This window comes from Medicago sativa, chromosome 2 (assembly GCF_051527215.1).
Source record: "Medicago sativa cultivar Bolivia chromosome 2, Bolivia_mono, whole genome shotgun sequence".
In the NCBI taxonomy this organism is placed as follows: domain Eukaryota; kingdom Viridiplantae; phylum Streptophyta; class Magnoliopsida; order Fabales; family Fabaceae; genus Medicago; species Medicago sativa.
Window position 1 is genome coordinate 7,645,743 of NC_140750.1, and position 26,938 is coordinate 7,672,680.

At 31.0% G+C, this 26,938-nt stretch overlaps 3 protein-coding genes across 3 annotated transcripts; 1 reads left to right on the forward strand and 2 right to left on the reverse strand.

Annotated features, from left to right (window-relative positions):
* Positions 1 to 1,083: 1,083 nt before the first annotated feature.
* On the forward strand, positions 1,084 to 4,002 carry LOC146944130 (uncharacterized). Its single transcript, XM_085742544.1, has 2 exons — positions 1,084 to 2,241; positions 3,350 to 4,002. Exons 1-2 carry the CDS (start codon positions 1,610 to 1,612, stop codon positions 3,567 to 3,569), a joined length of 852 nt encoding a protein of 283 aa, XP_085598670.1. The 5' UTR covers positions 1,084 to 1,609; the 3' UTR covers positions 3,570 to 4,002.
* A 562-nt stretch (positions 4,003 to 4,564) lies between these two features.
* LOC146944131 (uncharacterized) lies at positions 4,565 to 10,043 on the reverse strand. The gene is made up of 5 exons (XM_085742543.1): positions 9,534 to 10,043; positions 7,817 to 8,110; positions 7,403 to 7,624; positions 5,174 to 7,081; positions 4,565 to 5,068 (listed from the first exon to the last, which is right to left on the reverse strand). Exons 1-5 carry the CDS (start codon positions 10,012 to 10,014, stop codon positions 4,695 to 4,697), a joined length of 3,279 nt encoding a protein of 1,092 aa, XP_085598669.1. The 5' UTR covers positions 10,015 to 10,043; the 3' UTR covers positions 4,565 to 4,694.
* A 9,843-nt stretch (positions 10,044 to 19,886) lies between these two features.
* LOC146944132 (uncharacterized) lies at positions 19,887 to 25,082 on the reverse strand. Its single transcript, XM_085742513.1, has 5 exons — positions 24,347 to 25,082; positions 23,645 to 24,013; positions 23,099 to 23,317; positions 20,500 to 22,497; positions 19,887 to 20,400 (listed from the first exon to the last, which is right to left on the reverse strand). Exons 1-5 carry the CDS (start codon positions 25,080 to 25,082, stop codon positions 20,057 to 20,059), a joined length of 3,666 nt encoding a protein of 1,221 aa, XP_085598639.1. The 3' UTR covers positions 19,887 to 20,056.
* Positions 25,083 to 26,938: the final 1,856 nt, after the last annotated feature.

Sequence of the window (26,938 nt, forward strand, 5' to 3'; positions counted from 1 at the left end):
GAGATAAATAAACTAATATTGCATCATTAATGTAAGTTTTAATAATAAATGAGATAACAGTGAACAAATAATTTTTTTATAAATATTTTAAAATAGCAATAATATTAAACAAAATAATATTTTAACAATTTAATATGAGATGAAGAGAGTAATAAATAGTACTCCATCTGTTGATTAATAATTGTCACATTTAATTTATAAAAAAATGTTCTAAAAAAGTGTCACTTTCAATTTTCTATTTAGTTTTAACTGTTTTTTAAATTGTACACTCTATTTTTTTTCTGGTGGTGTACTGGGTTCGAACCTGGACCTTACATATATTATGTATTGTCCCTACAAACTGAACTAAGATCACGAGGACACTCTAAATTAATACTATGTGAACCATTCCCAAATTATTATTTTCTATTTAAGTTCATGATAATACAAGTACACAAATATTTAATAAGAATGATTTAGTAAAATAATCATTTTATTTCTTTCATTTCTTATTTTGTTCAATTTTCATGAAATTGTCAAATGAGGATTGTTCAATTTTCATGAAATTGTCAAATGAGGAAGTACTTTTGTCCTATGTTGTGTGTGTATAGTTTTTAGAGATAAATAAATTAGTGGTTATTTTAGTTTTCAAAATTTAAATCTTACCTTTTCAAGCATTAGTTGTTATCTTGTGTATTTATTTATTTTTTAAATCTTACCTTTTAAAAAATTAGTGGTTATCTTGTATTAAAAAAATTTAAATCTTACCTTTTTTTAAAAGATAAATCTTACCTTTTAAAAGAAATTAAATCTTATACCTTTTTTGAAGGATTTAAATCTTATCTTATACCTTAAAATTGAATAATCCCTCTAACACAAAATATGTGTATTTAGTCCAAATTTTAACTAAAATACATTTATCTTTTTACTTAGAGATGTGGGAGTATTTCTTTTCTTTCTTGCTCTCCACAAAAGTGTTTATATAACTGTCCAAAATAAAATGACCAATAACGACAATCCAATCCAAACCCTTTTAGTAATTCTTATATTAATTTTTATCCTATGTTTTTGTCACTAAATAATGTCATCAAATGATTCAATTGTAGTACTCATTACTCAGACACCTTTTCTAATTCTTTACTGTTTTTCTTAGTTCTTTTCTTCACCGAACCCCGCTCCTATATTACCCTTTTTAACCAATCATCATCATTCTCAATTTCTATTTTTTGCATAAACCAAACCACGCATGTTTTATCTTGCGTGGCTTGGATTCAAGTTCATTGAATTCAACTTGTTTGGAAAATTCAATATTTTCAGTCAAACCCTTTCTCTCTGCATATGTTTCAGGTTATTTTTTCCTTGTCATCATCAATATTATAGGTTACATACTAGGTTTCAGTTTTTTTTTCCTTAAAAAATGAAACTTTTTAATGTTATCTGAGATTTTGTCTCAAATCAGGAAGTGGGTCATTGAAAAATACTATCATTTTTTTCAATTTTATTTGATCACATTGTTTCTTCTATGTAATAAAAAAGAAATTTTTTTGCTTGATTTTTGGTGGGGTTTGTATTGTTTTATGTAATTTTTGTTGGGAGTTTGTTAAAGGTTTGAGAGTTGAAGGAATTTTCAATGGGTCTAGATGAGAGTGAAGTTAGAGTTGAAGTTTTGGATTCGGTTGATGAAGTGATTGATGAGAATTTGAGTAATTTGGTTGAAGGGGTTGGAGAAGTTGGAACTTCAAGAGAGGTTGATAATGATTCTGGATCAAATAAGGTGGAGGATGAGGAAGTTAAGGTTCAGGAAAAGTGTGATGAATTGGTTATGGTTGATCAAGGAACTAGTTGTAATTCAAGCAATTTGGTGAATCAAGAAGTGGTTGAGAGAGTGATTGTAATAGAGTCTGCTCATGTTCAGAGTGAGGGTGTTAATGGAGAGGCGAGGAAATTAGAAGCAAAAGCTGATGAATCAGGGCTTAGTTTGGTTTCGATGAAAGTGCCGAAAGGGGTGTCTGAAACTGAGAAAGATTCATGTGTGATTGATATGAAGTGTAGCAGCCACAAAGGGTTTTATGAGAGCTCACAAGGTGAAAGGGTTTGTAGGATTTGTCATCTGGCTTTTGGGCAGGCATCAGATGCAACAGCTGTTGAAAATGCTAGTGCTGCAAGTGGAGATCTAATTCAGCTCGGTTGTGCGTGTAAAGACGAGCTTGGCATTGCACATGTTCACTGTGCTGAGGTGTGGTTCAAGCTTAAGGGAAACAGGTATATGGTCTTGCTGAATTTCAGTTTGATTTCAATTTATTGTCAACAATGAGATTGACATGTTTTTTGAGGTTTTGCATTGACGGTTTCAATATTGGTCACATTCTTGATGCTGCCAACTTATTTTTGAAGTGCTAATGTTGTTGGGATTCATAAGTTATTGTTACTTGATTATGCAATTTTGAACATTTTCTGAAAGCAATAATCCTCTTGCCATTTGTCTATTATATCTTTATGTTATGTTACCTTGATAATTTGGAACATTCACAACTTCAACAATAATATTGGACTGTGTGTGTATGTTACCTTAATACTAAATGTTATTAGATTAGAACAAGAGTTAAGAAGTAGGATTTTTTATGACTATAATCACCTATCCTTCAGTTGAGAGCATTTCTAACACCTTCAAATGCTTTCTAGATTCATTGTTGGGCTTATGCTTGAATTTATCCTTAATTTGGAGTTCAGCTTCTGAAATTGAATTTGTTACCATTATCACTAATGAAATTGGTTAGTGTTGCTCAATCTTACTGGCTTTGGACTGGTAGGTTGTTAGTTGAAGAACTTCTATCGTCATTATTATGCTCCTAGACGTAGTTGTAACTTGCAATCAGTAGCGATGAGACTATTTATAGATACAATAGTGAATGTAGTTTTATGCAGGAATAGTCGGAGAATGTATCCAGACACCCAATATGGCCCCTTTTTATGGTTGTAGGATTAATGGATTATGGTCTTTTTTTTAAAAAAAAGTTGGGGATTGGGGGATATTATCATTAATTAAAGCGACACTAATAATCATTTTGCAACCGTCCTCAAGGTTACAAACTTACAATATCAAACTCTTATCAGTGTGAGCTGACACCCAACAAACATTATTAGAAAATGGCTTCTGGTGTGTGTGAGCTATTACGTTACATCAATATGATGCCATGAAAATTCCAGTTTGACATCTAGCAATTTTTTGCATTTAATTTTCATGTTCATGTTTGTCCATATTATTTGCAAACATTCTCTTGTGGTTGTCCTGAGGAAGATTCTTTTGGATTATGTGGCTGTCCATATTATCAAATAAGATCATTCATTAGCTATCATTTTTTAACAACAGGTTATGTGAAATATGCGGTGAGACTGCAAAAAATGTTTCGGGTGTTGCTAGTAATGGATTTATGGAAGAGTGGAATGATAGAAGATTCATGGATAACGACGATAACTCATCCCGCAGGTTTGGTGGATGCTGGCGAGGACAGCCATTTTGTAATTTCTTAATGGCGTGCCTGGTAATAGCGTTCATTCTGCCATGGTTTTTTCATGTAGATATGTTCTAGCTTGGGAATCAAACACTTATATATAATTCTTCCCTTTTCAATTCTTCATACCTACTAATATAAGAGTGAATGAGTGGTTCAAAGAGTGACACATTATCAAATTTTAGTGTCTGCCGAGAAGATTTGAAATTCGCTGCTTGAATATATAGAAGTTACGAGCTTGATAAGTGGATTGCCAAATTATTTCTTTCCATTATTTGGAGTATATGTATAAGTTGATGGTCTGATGTAAATATTGATATATATGTTTTTCATTTTTGTTTTGAAAAAACAAACAGATAACATATTTTAAATTTTGCGATAGATCTTACTCATGTAAGAATTAAGCAGAGAACTCTTGAGCTGTGATCATCAAAGTGTCTGTATATTTCCTTCTTTCTTATGTAGTCATTTGGCAAATTTCAAATTTACAAGCAGAGTTTATATGTGTGTATTTGGTTCTGACTTCTGCATATAGTAGTTAATTTAGTTTCAATTTTTCTCTAGTTTAGCCAAAGTTGATTGGCTAAATGTATGCTTGCATAAGCTTTAGTAACTGTGATGCGAGATTAATTTGGTTAAATCATGTTTGACGTGAAGAAAAGCATTTTTCACATTTTATTATGTCCATAAAGCTGCTAATACACCCCATATTAACCAAACTGCTAAAAAAGAATTGGAAGGTATCCCAATGGTACACAAAGTTTAATCTGGAAATACACAAAACAAGGTACACTAACATACTCTGTCACTAAACAACTTAGTCAATTAAATAAATTAAACATTAAAACAAACATGTTCTGCCAACGACATGCCTTATGTTATATATAAGATATTCATTACGAATTATTTGCTAATTATTAATTTATTTTTAAAAAATTGGGGAATAGGGAGGTTTTTTTTATTAATTCAAGTGGCACTAATGACCATTTACAAATGTTCCTGAGGGTATTTGAACTTAGTACCATGAGGTAACAATGCTAAGCTCTTACCATTGAGCTAGCACCTCAAGTGTAGAGAATTTTTTGCTAATTACTTCTTATTTATATTTTGAAATTATTTATGTTACAATCCAATTCAAAGACCATTGGGAAGTAAAAGTACAAAGGGATGTTCAAAATACAGGGTAATGTGCTAGTCACAAATTCACAAACCTAATTTCACATCTTCATATCCCTTCTCTAGGAGGAATAAGGTCTTGATTTTGATTAATGACGCAGCGACTTCTATCATGTTAATTCTTTCTTCAGGTGAATCCGCGCAACAACTCAAGCTTAAAGCCAAAATAGATGATATATGAGACACAATATCATTAATTATTTTTTCATGTTCCTGGACTAATTTGGAATCCACAACTTCCATAACTGAATTAGGCATAGATTTACTGATCCAAGTTTTCAAAGTTAATTCTGCTGCAAACATTTCATCTGTTGGCCTCTTTCTTGTGAATATCTCCATAAGCATAATCCCATAGCTGTACACATCTCCCTTAATAGAAACAATGCCCTTAGAACCATACTCTGCAAGTCAATACCAGTTTAATATCAAATCAACTGTTCTAAAACATAATGAAATTAGGAATTACAATACATATATATTGAAAAAGGTAAAAGAGAAGTAATGACCTGGTGCGACGTAGCCAAGAGTTGCTAAAGTTTCCGTATGAATTTTAGAATGTCCATCATCCAAGAGCTTGGCAATGCCAAAATCGCTAACATGTGCAACCATGTTTTTGTCTAGTAAAACATTACTAGGTTTCAGATCACAATGAACCACTGGTATTGAAGAGCCATGATGGAGATACTCCAATGCAGATGCCACGTCTATCATTATATTCAACCTTTGCAAGAAATCTAAACAATAGTTATATGAGTATAACCATTTTTCCACACTTCCATTTGACATGAACTTCATCACCAAAGATTTGAAATCAACATTTGAACAGCTACTAATAATTTCAACAAGATTTCGATGTCGTAGATTGCGCATTGCGTTGCATTCTACATCAAAACTCCGTGATGTTGCTTTGAAGTTTAAATCAATTACTTTCACTGCAACCATCTCCCCACTAGAGAGCAACCCTTGATACACAGATCCAAAGCCACCCTTTCCAAGTAAATTACTCTCACTGAAACCACTAGTTGCTTGCACAAGTTCATAATAGGAAATTCTTTTCGGAACTCCTATAGTTGATAAATCGCTTTTATGTGGACTTTCATCTTTTTTCCTTTTGTGTAGTACAAGTATAATGCATCCAGCAACTAAAATGGCTGACACAATTACAGGAAGCATGCATTTGATCAATAAAGTCTTTGCGATTGATCTTCTATGCTTATCACATGGAGGTACTTGTAGGAGAGGATTACCGCAGAGTGCTTTATTATGCATGAAAGATTGAGCTGTGAAATTTTTGAATTGTCCTCCATCCGGAATCTCTCCTTGTAACATATTGTATGAAACGTTGATACTTTCAAGACTGACAAGGTTCTCTAAGGATTTTGGAATGACACCAGTAAGAAGATTATGGGACAAGTCCAAGAAGCTCAAAGTTTTTGATAAACCTATGATTTCAGGAATGTTGCCTGAAATCTGATTTCCTGACAGATTTAATAGCGTAATTGCCCTAAGTTTACCAATCTCCATTGAAAGATTTCCAGTGATAGCATTGTTGGATAAGTTTACCTCTAAAATATCTTTGAGATTCCAAAATGAGGAAGGTATTTCAGAAGTCAACCTATTAGCTCCTATGTGAACTTTGCTAAGAGAAGTCATATTTCCTAAGCATGTCGGCAATGCTCCAGAAAATTTATTGTTTGATAGATACACATCACTCAAACTCTTAATTTCACAAAGCTCATCAATGGATCCTTGCAGTCCATTGTCATCAAGATACAAAGTTTGAAGGTTATGCAGCCCTTTAGTCGTACTAGGGATTGGTCCATTTATATCATTTCCACTCAGATATAATTGAACCAGGTTGCTCATGTTTCCGATTTCCAATGGCAAATTACCATTGATTCCGGAAGATTGTGCCCAAAAGTATCCTACAGTTAAGTTTCCAATTGATTTGGGAAGTTTGGATAAACGAGTTCCTGATACAGACAAATATTTCAATTGTCTACAACCTGTCAATGAAGTGAGGAAGTTGAATCCAAAGGAATCCTCCAGTTTCAAATTATTATTGAAATCTAAATGGAGACATTCAAGGTCTGTTAAACCACCAAAAACATCAGGTACTGTTCCACTGAATTGATTGTATTGTAAGTCTATTTGAGTGAGCATGGAAGCATTGGCTATACCATTTGGAATGTTTCCCACAAGCATGTTATTTCGTAATTGTAGTACTTCCAGATTAGGACAGCCACGCCCCATGTCTATTGGAAGAGTGCCTGAGAGAGAATTGTTTATGAGAGACAAGTAGCTTAATGTTGAAATGTTGAAGAGTTTTGAAGTAATATGGCCACTCAATCTATTGTTTGCCAATTGCAGGTTCACAAGTTGATCAAGTTTGCCAATCTCCTCAGGTATCGAACCTGACAACAAAGGAAGAAGAAATAAGCAAGAATTCTTGAAGCATGTATATGAAAATGCTTGGAAGTAGATAGAAAGAACATGAATATGCATGCATGTATGCATTTTTTTCAAAGTGTGCTCACATGCATGCGTGTATCAGTAATAATCTTATCATTTAGGTAGTTTTCATACGAGCTCATAGATTTGATTGCTCACCTTATGCGTGCCTATGAAAACTACCTAAAAAATATGATTATTATTTGTTTGATACACGCATGTACATATATGTACACATTCACAAAAAGTAGATTAAATGTAGAGATATAAAATTGAGCGCGTACCAGTGAAATGATTATCGTTCAAACTCAAGGATTTTAACAATGTACAGTTTCCAATTGATCGTGGAATTCTTCCTTCAAATTGATTACCGTCCAAAACAAATCTTTCAAGTTGAGGAAGAAGTGGATGACAAAGCTCACTTGGTAGAATTCCATTTAAATTGTTACCACTAATGTTAACAATCTTCAGAGTAGTAATGTTGTATAGGGAGAACGGAATTCCACCTGCATTTATATGTAAGATTAAAATAACATATATTATTCAATATGTCACATTGTTTTTAAGTAAAAATAGAAAGTGCAAAAACATCATTGTGATTAGTAAAGGGAAAAATATCTCAAAATGTAAGTGTTGTTTTAAAACTTCATAGAAACATGTAATAAACAATATTAATATATCTAATGTAAAATACTTACCCTCCAAGTTGTTGCCACTAAGATATAAATGTTGAAGCTTGTTCAAGTTTCCCATGTCTTCTGGAATTGGTCCTTTGTTGAAACCATTGTTGGATAATATTAACCTTTCCAAATTTTCACATTGATGCCAAACAGTAGGCATGTCACCAGAAAAATGATTATGAAAAAGATTAAGTATTCTAAGTTTTGGAAGTCCTTTGCAAATATTTGATGGAAGATTGCCTGATAGATCATTATAACCAATGTCCATTGTTCTCAGCTGAGTAAGATCACCCATCCCTTTTGGAATTTCTCCTATAGTACAATTACAACTCCATTAGAAAAAGAAAGGAAAGAAAAGTCAGAGATTATTATTAGGAATTTCTCCTATGTTAAAATGACAAAAGGGTTTATAATTAGGAACTCAAGTAGTATAATGCAAAATTGATTCAATTATTTGATTGAGAATTATTATTAAGGGTTAATTATGTTTTTGGTCCCTATAAATATAGAAACTTTTCGTTTTAGTCCCTCTAAAATTTTCCTTCAACTTTTAGTCCCTATAAAACTTTCAATCACTACTTTTGGTCCCTATTTTAAAGTTAATTTTTGTATTTTTTAATGAAATTGTGCAGAAATGTGGAGAATATTGTAAAAATATTTCCCAAAAAAAATTAGAATTTTTTAACAAAACATAAATTTAATATGAATTTTTAACCATAAAAAATATAAACATATTAAATTCATTTTTTGTTAAAAAATTCTAAATTTTTTTGGGAGAGATTCTTATAATATTATGAATTTTTTTGCAAAATTTTATTCAAAAATATGAATTCTACATATGAGTTTACTTTAAAATAGGGACCAAAAGTAGTGATTGAAAATTTTATAGGAACTAAAAGTTGAAGGAAAATTTTAGAGGGACTAAAATGAAAAGTTGGTATATTTATAGGGACCAAAAACATATTTAACCCTATTATTAACTAAATCAAATATTGAAGTTTTTAAAAATTCTAAATAATTTGCTCAATCTATTTTTTTGAAAATTAGTTATTTCAATAGTTTATATTTATGATTAAGATATATATTAATTAGTATATTTTATTTTTATTTAAAGATACTTATTTATCTGATAAATATTTTAGTCTTTTTTTAGTTTTAACCCTTTTAAGTATTTTTTGTTTGGATTCAATCCCTTATAAATTTAAAAATTATTATCATTAGTCTCTAACGTCAATTTATTGGATACGTCAATTTATTGGATCAGATTACGTGATTCTATTGAACCACATATGACGTTAGAGATTAAAAACAACTAATTTTAAATTTGCAAAGACCGAATCTAAAACATATACATATGAAAGTAAAATAAAAAGGGAAATGCTAACAAGTGTTCTTAGAGCACTTGTTAAGAAGCTCAAAGAATAAATTTTGTCTTGAGATTAATGCATTTAGAATCGTTAACAAATGCTCTAGCAAGACCCAAATAAAAAAAATGAAAATGTTAACGAGTGTCCACATTTGTTAACGAGTTTAAAATGAAACTTTATCTTAAAAATTGTATATTCAACACAATAAAACAACAAAAAATATATTTTTTTACCTAAATTTCATCAATCATTTCTAATTTTGAATTTTTAACAAGTGCCTTTACCCTTTCTTTTTGAAACTAAACAAACCTGTGAAGTTCACGGACCTATATAATTGCAATAAATGTAAGCAAAACGCAGCCACATACCTGACAAGGAGTTATTAGCCAAAGTAATTTCTTCAAGTGAAGACAAGTTGGAAATCCTTTGAGGTATGGTTCCAGAAAGCATGTTATTGCTCAAATTAAGCAACTTCAATCGATGCAACTGAAATAACGATTGTGGCAATTCACCATTGAAAGCATTGCCTTGAAGATCAAGGTCAACAAGGAAGGAGAGATTCCCAAGTTGTGGGGAAATAGTACCTTTAAGTCCCATGTTACTAAGATTCAAAGCATGGACTCTACCATGTTGTTCATCACATGTGACACCAACCCAATTGCATACAGAAGATGAGGTTGACCAGTTATGAACCATTAGATCATAAGGGTTTAGAGTAATGGAAGATTTGAATGCAAGAAGTGAAAATTCATCTGTGGTCATGTTTTTTCTGCTCATAGCTAAGCAAGTGAAGAAGTAGTAATTTAGTGAGAGTGAGAGAAAAATGAGATAAGAGCATAGTTTGGCCATTTTTTTTTTTATAACTTCTATGCATGGATGAAGTCATGTGTTTGGGGACCGATGAAGATATATATAGGCGTTTAAAAAGGATTTTTCTATATTTCTTATAAAATTTTCAATTTTTATTAAAAAAAAAGTCTAACATGCACAAGTAAAATGGTTTTTCTTAAAAAAAAGTAAAATAATCTTGCAACATGCATAAATATCTCTTTACCATTAGGTCAATAAGTCATATCATATCTTATTTAATGGTATAATTTATTGATTTAATAGTAAAAACTTGCTAGTGCATGACACGAACATTTACCTCATGCATCATGGAATTAGACATGTTAATTATAGGAGAGTATTATACAATAAATGTTTCTATATCTACACTATAAAAAGGAATAACACTCTAGAAATATAGAGTTTTATTGGGTACATACCCATAATTAAATTATTTAATGCCACATCAATTTTTATATTAATTATTTTAACTTAAATTGAAACTTTTGAACTAATTTTTTTAACACAGCATTGATACCGAACAAAACTCCAGGGTAATATCCTTAAAAAAAACCTCCAGGGTACTCAACAATTTCAGTAATTTTTACATTCTTCTCTCCACTGATCGGTGTTAATTTAGGTGAGTTAATTTAACTTATTAAAAAAAACATTCTTCTCTCCATAGAGGTGTTTAAATTTTACATTATCTTCTTATCTTTTGTTAAAATATATATTTTATGTCCCCTTTTATACAAAACTTATTATAAAATTACACTATCTATCATCTCCTAAGAAGAAGCATGAATTACATTCCTCTAATATCCTCTTAAGTTATGTGCGTTTGTTTCAAGTTATATTTGTAGATTCCTGGGAATAAAACGATAGGAGTACATATGCCTATGTTTGTTACAAGTTTACTAAATTTTATTCCCGGGTATAAAACGTTCCTGGAATAGAAAAATTTTCCCAAAGAAAAGGGTGGGAATAAAGTTCCCATGGAGATGGGAATAAATTCATGAGTAATTTCCTATTATAATTCCTATTTTTATGGTTCCCAAGAATATTATAGTGTTAAACAAACATCTTTTTTCTAAATACCTTGGAATAAAATTCCCATCTTTATGTTCCAAGGAATATTATTCCTAGGAATGAATTTGGTAAACTTGAAACAAACACAATCTTATTATGCATTTTTTTCTTTGTTTTTGATTCACATCACTAACATATAATTTTAAACATAAAAATACACTTATCCTCAAAAAAGAGTAGTGTATATTTTATCATAAAAAAAGAAGTGAGTAAAGAAAATGAGCGTAATTTACTCAAAGATTTTTCCAAAAAAATATTGTAAAAGTATTTGTTACCAGTGAAAAAATGTCGGTACCAATACTTATAAAGTAAAAACTAATATCAGATTAAATTCACTTATAAATAATTAAATATAATTAAATAAACTAATATCAGATTAAATTCACTTATAAATAATTAAATATAATTAAATAATGTTTTGTTAAATGATGTTATTTTTTCTTGTTACACCCAGAAAGCTTCTGATTATACCAATGTTAGACAATAATACCCCTATGTACTATCTTTTCAAATCTTCAATTCATTACCCTTTTCTAATGAGTGTAATATTTGTTTGTGGTAACTTGATCTGGACGTAAAATTAAACTCGTGGGATTATAAATAGATTTAGATTTTTTTTTTAGAGAAAATAGATTTAGATATAACTTGATAATTTTGACAATATTACAAAAAATTGATCAACATGAGAGTGTTGATCTTGTTGCAGAGTGTAAGACTCATGTTGACCGTTGAAAAGTCAGTCAGTCGAAGGAGGAGTCAAGTCTTGCGGATGTAAGTACGTACGTTGGAGCACTTGGATGCCACACATGTACAATAATCTTATCTTCTTTTCAACATGAGTCATTTCATTTTGTCTTCTCAAGAATAAGTCTTTCTCAAGAATAAGTCATACCTTTTTACGTATGTGTGGCAAGGTCATATTTGTAGATTACTCCCTCCGTCCCGGTTTAATTGACCTACTTTGGTTTTTCACACAGATTAAGAAAAGTGTATAAATAAAGGGGAAAGTGGAATATATTGTATTGGGAATGATAAAAGTAGTATTATTTAGTGTTATATTGTATTGGGAATGATGAAAGTTGTATTGAAAATTGAAATGAGTCAGTTATTTTGAGACACTTTTTTTTAGAAAATAGGTCAGTTATTCCGGGACGGAGGGAGTAATATTTTTTTTATGTTAATTTTTTTTTTGGGTAGTTTATATCAAGTAATACAATAATTAGAATTATATCATCTAAAAGTGAATATATGAGAATTTAGAGTACGAACCTCGATCTTAACATATATATAATCCAATGTTTTTGTCAATTGACTTATGCTCAAGAAGACGATTAATTATTTTTTCTTAAAGAAATCAAAATGATATATATAACGAACAACGACCTATCTTCCCAGCACAAAGTGTACCACATAAGACACCCGAAAATTACAGCAAAAGTTCAGTTAAAACAAAAGACTATTAATTATTCATTCTATTATAAGTTTTGTTCCCTGAAAATATATGATATTTTGTATTTAGTGTTTATAATATTTTTTTTGGTATTTTTACGTCTTTGTAAAAAAATTTAGTACACAATTTTAGTCAATATTAAACTCGAATTTGTTTAATTGTTCGTAAACCTTTAAATTTTTGAATGATTTTTTTCAAAAATGTTTAGAATATTAAAAAATGTTTCTTCACAAAAAATGAGCTCAAAATTTTATTTATAAATCCAAATTTTAACTATTTTTATCTTAAACTTATAGTGTTTAAAAATATTCATATTTAATTCATTTCATATTAAAAGATTTTTTTTTGTAAAAGAACATTTTAAACATGTCTAAAAAATTCATTCAAAAATTAAAATTTTAAAATTAATTGAAATTTTTTAAATTTAAGTCACAACTCTCAAACATTTCTACTTATATAGAAAGCAGATAAATAATTAAATAATTCAAATTAATAAATATTTAATTCAACTAAAACCCAGAATCATACAAAAAAAGATAAATACACCACTTTTAAGAGATATATATATATATATATATATATATATATATATATATATATATATATATATATATATATATTTATAATGAACTCTTTAATATGTTTCCTTAAGGACACATGTTAGCATTTGTCATTTTAAATTATAGCACTAACATTTAATAGATTTAGTTTCATTTCCCATCTATTGGAAATTGAGGCTTAGATATAGGACTTATGTTTAATGTTGTGAATTCGAGCTTAAAAAAAACACCAATAAAATTTAGATGCGTGGATCAAAAGGAAAGAGTAATACAAGTAACAACAAATCTAGATCTAAGTTTGAAGTAAATCACAAGCAAAACTAAAACAACAAAGATAAGAAAGTAAAGAAAAACAATACACCAAAAAATTTGTTTACCCAGTTCGACAAATTTATCCTACATCTAGGAAAGAGAGTAACTATCCAGTCCACTATGATAAGAGTGATACAAAGTGGTTACAAGAAATTATATCTCAAAGCTCACAAAGAACAAATCTCAATTTCTACTTATTTGTCAAGTCACTTAGACACAAAGAACAAACCCTGATTTTTACCCATTTATCAAATCACTCAGACCCACAATGAATTCTAAAAGACAAAGAAATAAAGAAAGCTTTTTGACCTTTCTCTAACGAGATCTCACTACTCAAGCTATTTGTGAAGTGTTTTCTCAACCCAAGAACCTCACCCAAAAACATCCAACCCTAAAGTTCTCTCGTTTGGTTTGGTTTGGAAAAGATTCTATCTCTTGAAGCCACCCAAAAAATTGAAGAATGAAGGTTTATATAGTACTCAAACTCAAACAAAATTGCGCCACGATTTTCCTATATCGCACCACGCTTTGGAGCTCTTATACGTTACAATATAGACCTTGATCCACTAATCGCGCCATGCTTTGACCTCCTCGAACCGCAAAAAAATGTGAACCAGAACCTCCAAATTGTTGAACCAATCGCGCCACAATTTTGACAAACCTTCAACATCAAATTTTAAGCCAATTTCAACAATGAACTAAATATATATTTTTTTAGCCTCAACTTAATCGTCTTAACCTCAACTATTTCTTAATTTGTAATATGTATTGCAGATATCATATTTTTTTATTTATTTCATATATGTTAGATATTCAAAATGGTTTAGCAGAAGGAATCAAACTATTTTTCATTAAAATTTTAAATTGAATCTTAGCAAACTTTTGAAGACCACATAATGGTTCATGTTTATTCTTCTTCTAAGTAGTTATAAACAAAATAATAATTCCTTCAAAAAAACAAAATAATAATTAATTTATAAAAAAATTAAAATGAGATTTTTTTGAGATGAATTTTTTTTAGCCATCAATTTAGTTATATAGACCTTGCAGTATCAATTTTTTTTTTTCAAGGTAGTTCCCACTATCATATGTTGTACAGTTGTGCATATTTTTTTTTGGGTGTAGTGTAGTGTTGTGCACCTAATTCCATATCTATCTCCCTCAATAAAACAAAATCCATATCCATCTGTTTTATAATTTTATTTTAGGGTTAATTAAGTTTTTAGTCCCTATAAATATTCATAGTTTTGTTTTTAGTCCCTACAAAATAAAATCACACTTTTTAGTCCCTGTGCAATTTTTCATAAGCATTTTAGGGACCAAAAATGCTGATGGAAAATTTTTATAGGGACTAAAAATGCTAATGAAAAATTTTATAGGGACTAAAAATGCTGTTGGAAAATTTTATAAGGACTAAAAAGTGTGATTTTATTTTGTAGGGACTAAAAACAAAACTGTGAATATTTATAGGGACTAAAAACTTAATTAACCCTTTATTTTATATGTCTAACAAAGTAATTATCACAAATCTCCACTTCTCTCAGTCACCTAGGTCTGCCCTTGCTTATGCTGCGCCTATTTTCATGTTGCAAACATAAGACCAGGTGGGATTTAGCATGGGAAAGGGGAGTTGTTTCCCACCATGGGAAAGTCAATTTTAACCATTAGATCTACAATCTTATCATACACTCCCAACACTATATTTTTGTTACTATCTTCCACTACCATCTCTCTCCTTCATCCCCACCAACCCACCACCAGCAACACCATGAAAACTATAGTTTTTACCAATCAGATTCAAATTAATGAAAATTCAAAGTAATCAATCCTTGCAGGACACTATATATATAGGAACAAATTCTTTGATTTGAGGAAAATATATTCTCAACATCTGGCTGACGGAACAGTTTGAATTAGGTTCAATAGTGTGGAGTAACAACTTTTGTTTACAAATTACAGAAAATAATACATAAATTCTAAATTTGATTGGATCTGAAAAAAATAAATTCAAATAAGCCAAAATGGATTGAATGCTTTTACAATGAATTATATGCATTTATTTCGTTGCCTTCCATTTTATCAGCATCATGAAAATTCTTTAAAAATTATAGATTTAGAGATACAATTTTCTAGATGCAATGGCCGCTCAGCTTGCAACTGTGGTTAAGTTTGGTTTTTTCGATGTTGGAACCTTGCTCCAATCTTAGAATGGTGAATTTTTGTTTTCAGTGTATGTTAGATCTGTTGATCAGGAAGAATAAATTAATTAAATTAACAATAAAGAGTTGGGACGGTGGTTTTGATGAGTTGCTGGTTATGGGTTTGTGGAGGATGAATGAAAGAGATGGTAGTGGCAGATAGTGACAAAAATATAGTGTTGAGAGTGTATGATAAGATTGTAGATCTAATGGTTAAAATTGATTTTTCCATGGTGGGAAACAACTCCCCTTTCCCATGCTAAATCCCACCGACTATAAGACTAAGTCATGTGACAATGACTTGTTTACTAGACAAGTCACATTTGTTTGTTTTAGAGGAAAAAAAAGAAGAAAAGGAAAGGAGACTAATGAAAAAGTGAAATTTTCCGTTGTTGGTTTCTAATGAAAACATATACAGGAAATAAATACTCGTGGGATCCACTCGATATAACATCTGCAACAATTTGTTTTTAGAGGAGCAACACGTCTAAGGTTTTAAATAGGCTTAATTGCACTTTTGGCCCCCCTATCTTTTCAAAACTTGCGGTTACAGTCCCCTAACTAATTTAAATACAAAACAGCCCCCTAAGTATTGAATCTTTGGCAGTTTTGGCCCCCAACGCTGACGTGACACCCTAAATGAGGTGCCACGTGTCATTTTTTTTAATTTTTTTTTGGCCTTGGGGGGCCAAAACTGCCAAAGATTCAATACTTAAGGGGCTGTTTTGTATTTAAATTAGTTAGGGGGCTGTAACCGCAAGTTTTGGAAAGATAGGGGGCCAAAAGTGCAATTAAGCCTTTTAAATAATGGTCAGAGTCGCATATAATATTTTACGATTTCAGCCGTTATAGGTGTACGAATTGCGGTGTCAATTAATAATGATCAAATATGTATTAAAAATATGATTTTCATTTATCTCAATTGAAAAAAAAATCCGGATTCTATGTCTATTATCATGAACGGCATTTTTTGCGGTGTAACGATGTTTCGTCGTTGCTGTAGGTGTTTCTTCGTGAATTTTGTTCACTCTATAAAAACGATGAAAACAGTAACGTCAGCTACCTATACTTTTTTGTCGCGACCTTTTTCTCGGTAACGGCCGTTTCCCGTCATTCATTATCTTAAAATTTGTACCAAAAAAATGGTGGTACCTATTTGGTACCAAGGTTTATGCCTTTATGGAGCTCCCTTACTCTACATACTTAGTAAAGCTCCCTTACTACACAAACACCCCCTACTTTTTCTCCATAAATGGAGCTAAGCTCTCCTCCTGTAGACGGTCTCAATATGTGATTGAATTTGAAGTAGCAACCCTCCAATTATTTTTTGATAAGAGTCATAATCCAATTGTTGCGTAGCAAATCTGTAAAGGGAAGCCGTAAACACTAAAAAAGAAGAAGAAGAGAAGCCGTAAAAATTGAAAAAATAAAGTGAAATATAATGATAAAATCAGTGTTAATTTTATGTCTTGTATATATCTCTTAGAACCTCAAGTTCTTTTTAAAAAATCTTGCGTATGAGGAAAATACTTAATTTTTTATGGGAAAAACTAAACTGTTACTTATATTCAAGTGAACTTATGTGGGGGAATTACCCCATGTCATCATTAACAATACTGGATCATCATCATCAACTCGTGCCATATGAGCTTCATTGTAGCATTCATGAGCATATATGTTGCGTTGCAATTGTAACCCTGCACCTTTTTTGTATAATGGTTGAATCTCTTCTTCCATCAAGCATAGGTGTAATTAAATAGGAAGTCAAACAACTAAGATAAATGCACATATTCTAAATGCTATTCTACATTTATTTTAAACAAATGAAGTTGATCTCAACTCCTATTCCTACTGTCTTTAATACGATGCACAAAAGTGGATTTAAAATTAGTAATAAATAAAGGGCTTGTCTAACATGTGCAATATTGCACATGTTAAGGTAATAAAGAGTAGTAACTTTTCATTGAAAACCAGCAAATATTTATTCAAAAGCTACATATTTATTGTAAAAAACACAAGTTCCAAGTCAAAGTTGCTACTTTAAACTTCTTATCATGTGCAAATTTGCACATGATAGAAAAACCCATAAATAAAATACACAAACTAGTTTCATAATTCTTCCCTCGCTTATACAAGAGTTTATTTTCATGTTGCAAACACAAGACATGTGACAATGACTTGTGTTTACATGTCATATTTCTTTGTTTTAGAAGAAAAAAGAAGAAAAGGAAAGGGGTACAAGTCCGAAGAGTAAAAGTGTATTTTTTTCCATTGTTTTGTTTGTAATGGAAACTTGTCGGGAAAAAATTTTTTGTGAGACCCACTCCGTAGAACATCCTCAAATATTATGTGATAAAAAGCACAGGACTTTTGTGTGAAAATATCTTAAAAAATCATGTTAACAAGTGTCATCGTTGCATTTGTTAAAAAAAATCAAATATAATAATATTGTCGTTACCAAAAAATATAATAGGGTTAATTAAGTAAATGATCCCTATAAATATTTAGAATTTTGTTTTTAATCCCTACAAAATAAAATAACACTTTTTAGTTCCTATAAAATTTTCCATCAACATTTTTAGTCCCTATAAAATTTTCCATCAGCATTTTTAGTCCCTATAAAAATTTTCCATCAGCATTTTTAATCCCTAAAATGCTTAAGGAAAATGTCATAGGGACTAAAAAGTGTGATTTTATTTTGTAGGGACTAAAAACAAAACTGTGAATATTTATAGGGACTAAAAACTTAATTAACCCAATATAATAACACTGCATTTAAAGTTGTACAGTCAATTATTAAAAAAACTTAAAGGGTCATTTTATCATAAATCTTCCTTTTTTGTTGTTTAAGAAGTGGCCTAGAAAGTAGTCATTTTTAACTTAAAGTGTTATTTTCCCAACTATATTTTGACATGTCTAAGAAGTGGCTTAAGTTTTTTAAAAAGTCTATTTAAGTAAATAGGCCAGACTTGTGTTATAAAAAAAGTCTACAAAGCTTTTTTTTTTTTTGAAGGAAAGTCTACAAAGCTGATAGGTCGAATAATGTGCTACCTAAAATAAATGTAAGAGGCAAAACTAACGGTTAGAATAACACATTTTTCTCTAATGTGCAAACGAGTGAGAAGAAGGATATCCCACATTTATTGCTTACACTAATGATTATTTATGAAGTGTTTCGTTTCATTTCTACTCCCTCCGTTTCAAAATGAGTGTCGTTTTAGATGTTTACACACATATTAAGAAATGCAATGATTAAGAGAAAGAGAATGGTTATTTTACCAAATTATCCTTATTAACTATTGGTTAGTTTTAAAAGTAATACTTTGGAAGTAGTGTGCAGAATATTAATTGAAGGGTACAATTGAAAAGAAAAAGTTATTATTGCATTGGAAACTGAAAGCGACACTCATTTTGAAACAAATTTTTTTGGCTAAAGCGACACTCATTTTGAAACGGAGGGAGTAGATGTTTTCAAGTGGTCAAACCAATTCTAACTCTATAATTTTTATTTTTCTTTGAGAAATCAATTGTGGAAACTAAAAGCAATTTTTTTTTTTGACAAAAGAAAACTAAAAGCAATTCTAAGCTACTATTTGTAGCTTTTGATTTTAAAATTAATTATAATATATAAATTTATAATTCTAATCACTTTTACATAAATGTATCCAAAGACAAACCACTTTATCTACAACTCATTTTTATTCAGAATCAATTTTATGAATCAATTCACTAAAAATCAATTATTGTGAAAGTATAATAAAAAATACACTTAGTTTGTACTTCAAGGAGTTCTTCTATTATACAGCACACGCATCATGCTTACACTCCTGCGCTAGATGATGCGGGCTTTGTTCACATAACTTAGAACATCAAAACCCCTTAACTTTTCTCCTTTGTGTTTGTACCTCCCCAATTCACTAATGCACCCATTATGACTTCATATTTATTCATTCTTTCATTCATTTCTAATAATACGATTGATTTTCACAAAGTAATGAACTATATTAATACAAGTGAAAAATAACTTAGCAGAAGACTACATAGTTCAAAACTTGAAATCTTGCACATAATTAGCTGTGTCAATTCTGCATAACCTGTCTTACTATGACTCTTTCCCATTTTCTAACATTTCATGATAAGAAATATAGTTAACATCAACCACATTGATGTCAACACTAGCATACACTACTATGAAAATTGCAACACAACAATAAGCTGTGATGTTAAATATAAATTCTATCACAAATCATTGGATAGTTGTTAAGAAAAGAGAAAAAGTGAAATGAATGAAGTAGAGAATAACAGTTCCATACAATATGGGATTGAAAAATATTTTGTATTACATATAGATTCAAAAATCATTGGGAATATACAGAAACAAAGAGAGTCTTCAAAGTACAAGGTAATGTGAGATTTATAAATCACTATATACTTTTATTTCTTGATTTTTTTCCTCATTGAGTGAATAAAGTCTTGATTTTGATTAATGATGCAGTTACTTCTTTCATACTAAGTCTTGCCTCAGGTAAATCTTCACAACACCTCAATGCTAAAACAAAAATAGATGATACATGAGTTAAAAGTTCATGAATTTCTTTCCCATGCTGTGAGACTAAATTGGAATCCACAACTTCCAAAACTACTGAATTGTGCATTGATTCACTAATCCAAGTTTTCAAGGTTAATTCTTCTGTAAACATTTCACTTGTTGGCTTCTTTCCAGTGAAAATTTCCATTAGCATTATTCCAAAGCTGTACACATCTCCTTTAACAGAAATGACTCCCTTAGATCCATACTCTATATGTCAACATTAATAACTAATTAGTAAATATTCTCAAACATAATTAACCTAAGATTGATTAAATCTAATATAACTTAGAAGAGAAGAAATTATACCTGGTGCAACATAACCAATAGTAGCTAAAGTCTGAGTATGAGCTTTAGATTGTCCATCATCCAAAAGCTTAGAAATCCCAAAATCACTAACATGTGCAACCATATTTTCATCCAGTAGTACATTACTAGGCTTCAAATCACAATGAACTACCGGTATCGAAGAACCATGATGGAGATACTCCAATGCAGATGCCACATCTATCATTATGTTCAACCTTTGCAAGAAACCTAAAAAATAGTTATCAGTGTATAACCATTTTTCCAAGCTTCCATTTGACATTAACTCCATTACCAACGATCTGAAATTAACATTTGAACAACTAGTGATGATCTCAACAAGATTTCGATGCCGAAGATTGCGCATAGCATTGCATTCTGCATTAAAGCTTTTTGTTGTTGCTTCCAATTTCAAGTCAAGTACTTTAATTGCTACCATCTTCCCACTAGAAAGCATTCCTTGATACACAGATCCAAAGCCACCCTTTCCAAGTAAATTAGTCTCACTAAATCCATTAGTTGCTTGCACAAGTTCAGAATAGGAAATCCTTTTTAAAAGCCCTAAATTTGTTGATAAATCCCTTTTAAGTGGATTTTCAACTTCTTTCTTTTTGTGCATTTGAAGTATTATGCATGCAATAGCCAAAATGCCTAACACAACAATTATGGATGATATGCATACAATTAACAACATCTTTGTCTTTGATTTTTTCCTAATTTGCTTATCACAAGGAGGAACTTGTAACTGAGGACTACCACAAAGTGCTTCATTATTCATGAAAGATTCAGATGTGAATTTTTTGAATGGCCCTTCATTAGGAATCTCTCCTTGCAATCTGTTGTATGAAAAGTTAATGTATTTAAGATAAGAAAGTGACTCTAAGGATTTTGGGATCACACCAGTAAGAAGATTGTGAGACAAGTCCAAGAAACTCAAGCTTACCATTTCACCAAGTGATTCTGGAATAAGCCCTTTCAATTTGTTATCTGCCAAGGACAGAGTTTCTAAAGTTCTCAAGAAACTTATGGTTGCTGGAATGTTGCTTGAAATTTGATTTCTTGACAAATCTAATAGTACAAGAGCTCTCAAATTCTTAATCTCAGGTGGAATAATTCCAGTTAAAGCATTGGAGGACAAGTTTACCTCTAAGATATCATTGAGGTTCCAAAATGAGGAAGGTATCTCAGAGGTTAACCTATTAGATCCTATGTGAAACTTTCTAAGAGAAGTCATATTTCCCAAACATGTTGGTAACACTCCTATAAGCTTATTGCTTGTTAAATTCAACTCACTCAAACTCCTAATTTCACAAAGCTCATCAACGATGGATCCTTGCAGGTCATTGTAGTCAAGATCCAAAGACTGAAGTTTTTGTAACCCTTTAACAGTCTTTGGGATCGATCCATTTATATTGTTCCTACTCAGAGATAATCGAATCAGGTTGCTCATGTTTCCTATTTCTAGTGGAATATTTCCATTAATTCCACAAGAATTTGCCCAGAAGTGTTCTAAAGTTAAGTTTCCAATGGACTTGGGAAGTTTTAATTGTAATTTGATCATCTCTGATACTTCAAGATGTTTCAAATATCTGCAACTTGTCAGTGAAGTTAGGAAGTTGAATTCAAGAGAATCATCTGTTGTCAAATTATTGCCACCTAGGACGAGTGATTCGAGGAATGTTAAATCTCCAAATGAGTTGGGTATGATTCCGCTAAATTGATTTGAACTCAAGTCAATTATGACGAGATTTGAAGCATTGGATATACTATTTGGAATTTTTCCAACAAACTTGTTTCCATACATGTGTAGTTGTTGTAGGTTAGGAAGGCCAAATCCCAAATTTGATGGAAGCATGCCTGAGAAAGAATTTAGTTCAAGATGCAAATATTCCAATGTTGAAATGTTGAAGATTTTTGAAGGAATAGGTCCACTCAAGCTGTTATTCCCCATTTGTAGAAGCTGAAGTTGATTGAGACTGCCAATCTCCATCGGTATCGAACCTAAAATCACATATCATCGAGAAACAACAAATAAACAAAGCCATATGTATAAGATGATGCATGGCAGTAATGATGCATGAAATGCTTAAGCATATTTGGCTTAAAGCAAAAAGTATATTCCAAACACAACCATAGTCATAAACAAATATCATGAGATGTTTCACTAAGTAGGAATCCCAAAATACACCCTCTAACACATGTTTTTAAACACAATTTTTTTATTTGTTGAAGTATTCACATAAATGAAATCCTAAGTTATGTTATGTGGGTTCAACATGACTTGAGAAGTATTCACATAAATTTCAACCAATAAGAGAGTGCGTCGAGAAATATGTTTTAGAGATCACGTTGCTACTTGCTAGTTGCGTTTTTCTTTGATTGCAGATATCAGTACTATAAAAGTCCGTTTGATGGTGATATTGTAATTTTTTTTACTCACAATATACCATAGAAAGAATAAAATAAACTATCATATACCGCCTTTTCTATATTGCTGAACCAACAAGACACAATAATTCAACTCTGTTTATGATAATAAATTTGTTTCTGCATTCACATTTATAGAAAAATATTTAAATAGAAAGTTGAGTTGAGGGTATACCTGAAAAAAAGTTATCCTGTAAAGTTAACGTTTGTAACAATGTGCAGTTGCCAATCGATCGTGGAATGGCTCCTTCAAAATGATTACCGAGTAGAGTAAATATTTCAAGTTGAGGAAGTTGACGACACATCTCGTCTGGAAGAGTTCCATTTAAATTGTTACCATCAAGGCTGATCTCTCTCAAAGAAGAGATGTTCAAGAGGGACAAAGGAATTTCACCTGTTTGTAACATTAAATATGAAATTATTATTTAGGACATGCTGCCATAATGTTTAACTTAATCTGAAGTTTGAGACTATTCCTTTTTAGTTTCGTTTTAAATTAGTCTTTTATCTTTAGAAAAGTTTTGGTAAAAATGAAGTTTGGTCCAACATTGTTGACATTTTTAAACATAAAGCACTAATGTGAGACTTATATTTAAGAACAATGATTTATCAAAAAGAATTTATATTATTGATAGAGGTGGTAACTCTTTATAGGCAATGTAATGGTTTTGAAGAAACAATAAATAAGCTCTTAAATAACATGTCGGCAAAGATATCTTACCCTCCAAGTTGTTGCTAATAAGATACAAAGATTGAAGCTTTGGCAAGTTTCCAATGTCAGCTGGCATATGTCCTTTGTCAAAATTATTGAAAGATAGTATCAATTCTTCCAACTTTTTACAATAATGCCAAACATTTGGCATCTCACCAGAAAGATCATTAACATAAAGATAGAGCAATCTAAGGTTTGGAAGTCCTTGACAAACATTTGATGGAAGAATGCCAGTCAGATTATTAAAACCAAGTGCCAAATTTTGCAACGATGAGCTGTTGAACATTAATGTCGATAATATGTTGCCTGAGAGAAAATTGCGTTGAAGGTTCACCGTTCTCAGTTGTGTAAGATCACCGATTCCTTTGGGAATTTCACCTTTAGTTCAACATAGACAAAGAAAAGACATTAAGAATGATATAAATAATGAATGTCTTTTAATAAGGTGGCTCTAAAGAATGGCTAGATTAGTGGCCATCCTTCTTCATGATATAAATGAATAGTTCACACAGTGTCTAAATTTGAATTTAGATGTTTTACGGCAGCTGCACCGTGCATTAAGATATAGAGTCGTTCGATCGAAAAGAGAGAAAATTAGAATTGTTCTTTATTAGATCCAATGACTTTATACTTTGCTACACGGTGCAGCCGCGACAATGTATTGACATAAGTATAAAACGTAAACTAACTAATGGTGTGAGTATATCATACCAGATAAGGAGTTATTTGATAAATGAATTTCTTCAAGTAAAGACATGTTGGAAATTGTTAATGGTATCATTCCAGAGAGCTTGTTATTTCTAATATCCAAAACCCTTAACATAGGAAGTTGACCAATAACATGTGGAATGGTTCCTTTGATGAAATTTGATTTCCAATCTAGATACTCTAACATTGACAAGTTGGATATAGATTGAGGAATAGCTCCAACAATGTTATTATAGCCAAGATCCAAGTGTTGAAGTTTTGATAAGTCCCCTATCCTTGAAGGAATTTCTCCAACAAAATCATTGTTGCTCAAATCCAACAATTTCAATCTCTTCAACTCAAGTAACTCATGTGGTAACTCACCATGGAAACTATTGCCTTGTAGATCAAGAAATACAAGGAAAGAGAGATTTCCCAATTGAGGAGAAATTGTACCTTCAAGGTTCATGTTACTAAGATTCAATGCATTTACTCTTCCATGGTGTTCATCACAAGTAACACCAACCCAATTGCATGAAGAGAAAGAAGAAGTAGAAGAGGAAATTGACCAATTACTAAGAATATGATAAGGGTCTAAGGTAATTGAGGATTTGAATGCAAGAAGTGCAAACTCATCAGTGGTAATGTTTTTAGTACTCCTAGCTAAGCAAGTGAAGAAGTAATAGTAGAGTGAGAGAGAGAGAATGCAGAGACATGAGTCACAAGTGTACAGTTTGGCCATTTTCAATACGAGATGCATGAGTCTAAGCACCGATGATATATAATATTAATATACACAGGCTTATGTTTTTTTTTTCTTCCACAATTAAAACTATATATTTTTTATTCTTTTTCTATTTACAAGAATCAAGAGTATTTGACATTTTAACTATGCGTGACTAAGTGTCTTCCCACCTTGTTGTACAAGAAAACATAGTCAACTAAAGTTGCTATATAATGTAATGATGTTGGATTTTAATTATGAGCAATGCTATATCTCTAGAAAAATAACATCAAGAATTCTTCAAGAATAAAGAATAGCCAATCACAATGCACTATTTGCCACAATTCAAGGAGGTGTGGCTGAAAAATAGGAAGTGGACAAATAAATCATCCAATTAAAATTTGCCAATTATTTCTTGAAAAATTCTTGAAGCTATTTTTCTTGAGAAGTAGCATTTTCCTTTAATTATTCCTAAATGTTTCGAACACACAAAGTCGAAAATCAACACCATACTATATAATTTCTGATATCTACTGTTTTCTATCTCATCTGTTCCAACATCACCACACATTTGAGTTGTATTTTATACGATGTCAGATTAAATATCCGATTTTTTTTTTTGTCTACGCAACATGTGCCCTATTGTGCCTTATCGTACATACAAGTATTTAAAAAATTTAATTAATTTATTTTTCAATATAAAAATTTAACTTTTGGATTTAGTAACAAGTATTCTTAGTACACTGAAAACTCATTCTCAATTTGAGAGAGAATATATGAATTAGTTATGACAAAATTTGCATCCGTCTGCACCTAATGAATTAGTAATATTCATTACTAGGGAAGTAGCTACGAGATTCGCCAGCCATAATATAAGGTGTTAATTAGGCCAGTTGGTCAAATTTATCCCAAAATAATGAGACAATTTTAATCTCTCACTCTATACTAGACTAGGAGTTGGTACCCTTTCAAGTAAGATAAGCTTGGCTTGTATATTTTCGATCTAACCTAACACACTTTCCTCTTCACACTGTCTCGTTAGTTGTAGGAAAAGATTCATTCACATGCTAAGAGAGGAAAATCAACTATACGATAAAGTGGAGTACAACCAATTATTCAAGTCGAAGACCACACATTTGAATACAAGTCAATTACGTACTTCATGCATTCACATCAAGATTCAAAATTGGATTTTCAAAGTTTTCATGCATTCACATTTGGTGTGATGACATTTCTTCCTAGTTTTCGCTATAACTTTTTTTTACCACAGCCTATCATGATAATATTAAGTGGTAAGTGATTGTGCTTTGTATATTCAAAACACACTATAAAGTTTTCACTGCAGTCACAAATTTACCGCATTCAGTACATTCTCGACCGTTTGATTTATGTCGAACGATTCAATTTTTTTTGGTGGTGGTCGGGTTCGAACCCCCGACCTTGCATATTTATATGCATCATCCATAACAACTGAGCTAAGCTCACGAGGACAAATGATTCAAATTTAGTCTTCGTATTTTTATTTTATTTTAAAACAAATTAAAAACTGCAATGAAATATGGATGGTCTGATCTTGATGAATTCTTACTAGAGTTATCAATTATCATTCTCTAGAGGATTTGTTCAAAAAAAAATTATCATTCTCTAGAGAGTTGACGTCCTCCTTTTAATTTTTGTCATTTGCACTATCTCTACTTTATTTTCTTCTTTGACTCATACATATACTTGTGATGTACATATGATTTCTTGCGAGTATAACAACTGGCTTGACTAATCTTTTCCTATGCTTGCGTCATTCGTATTAAAAAAAGTAGCATATATATATTTTCTTATCTCTTTCACCTTAGTATCGAAGGTTTTTAACTCTCGAGTTATTAACTCTTACGAGTTTA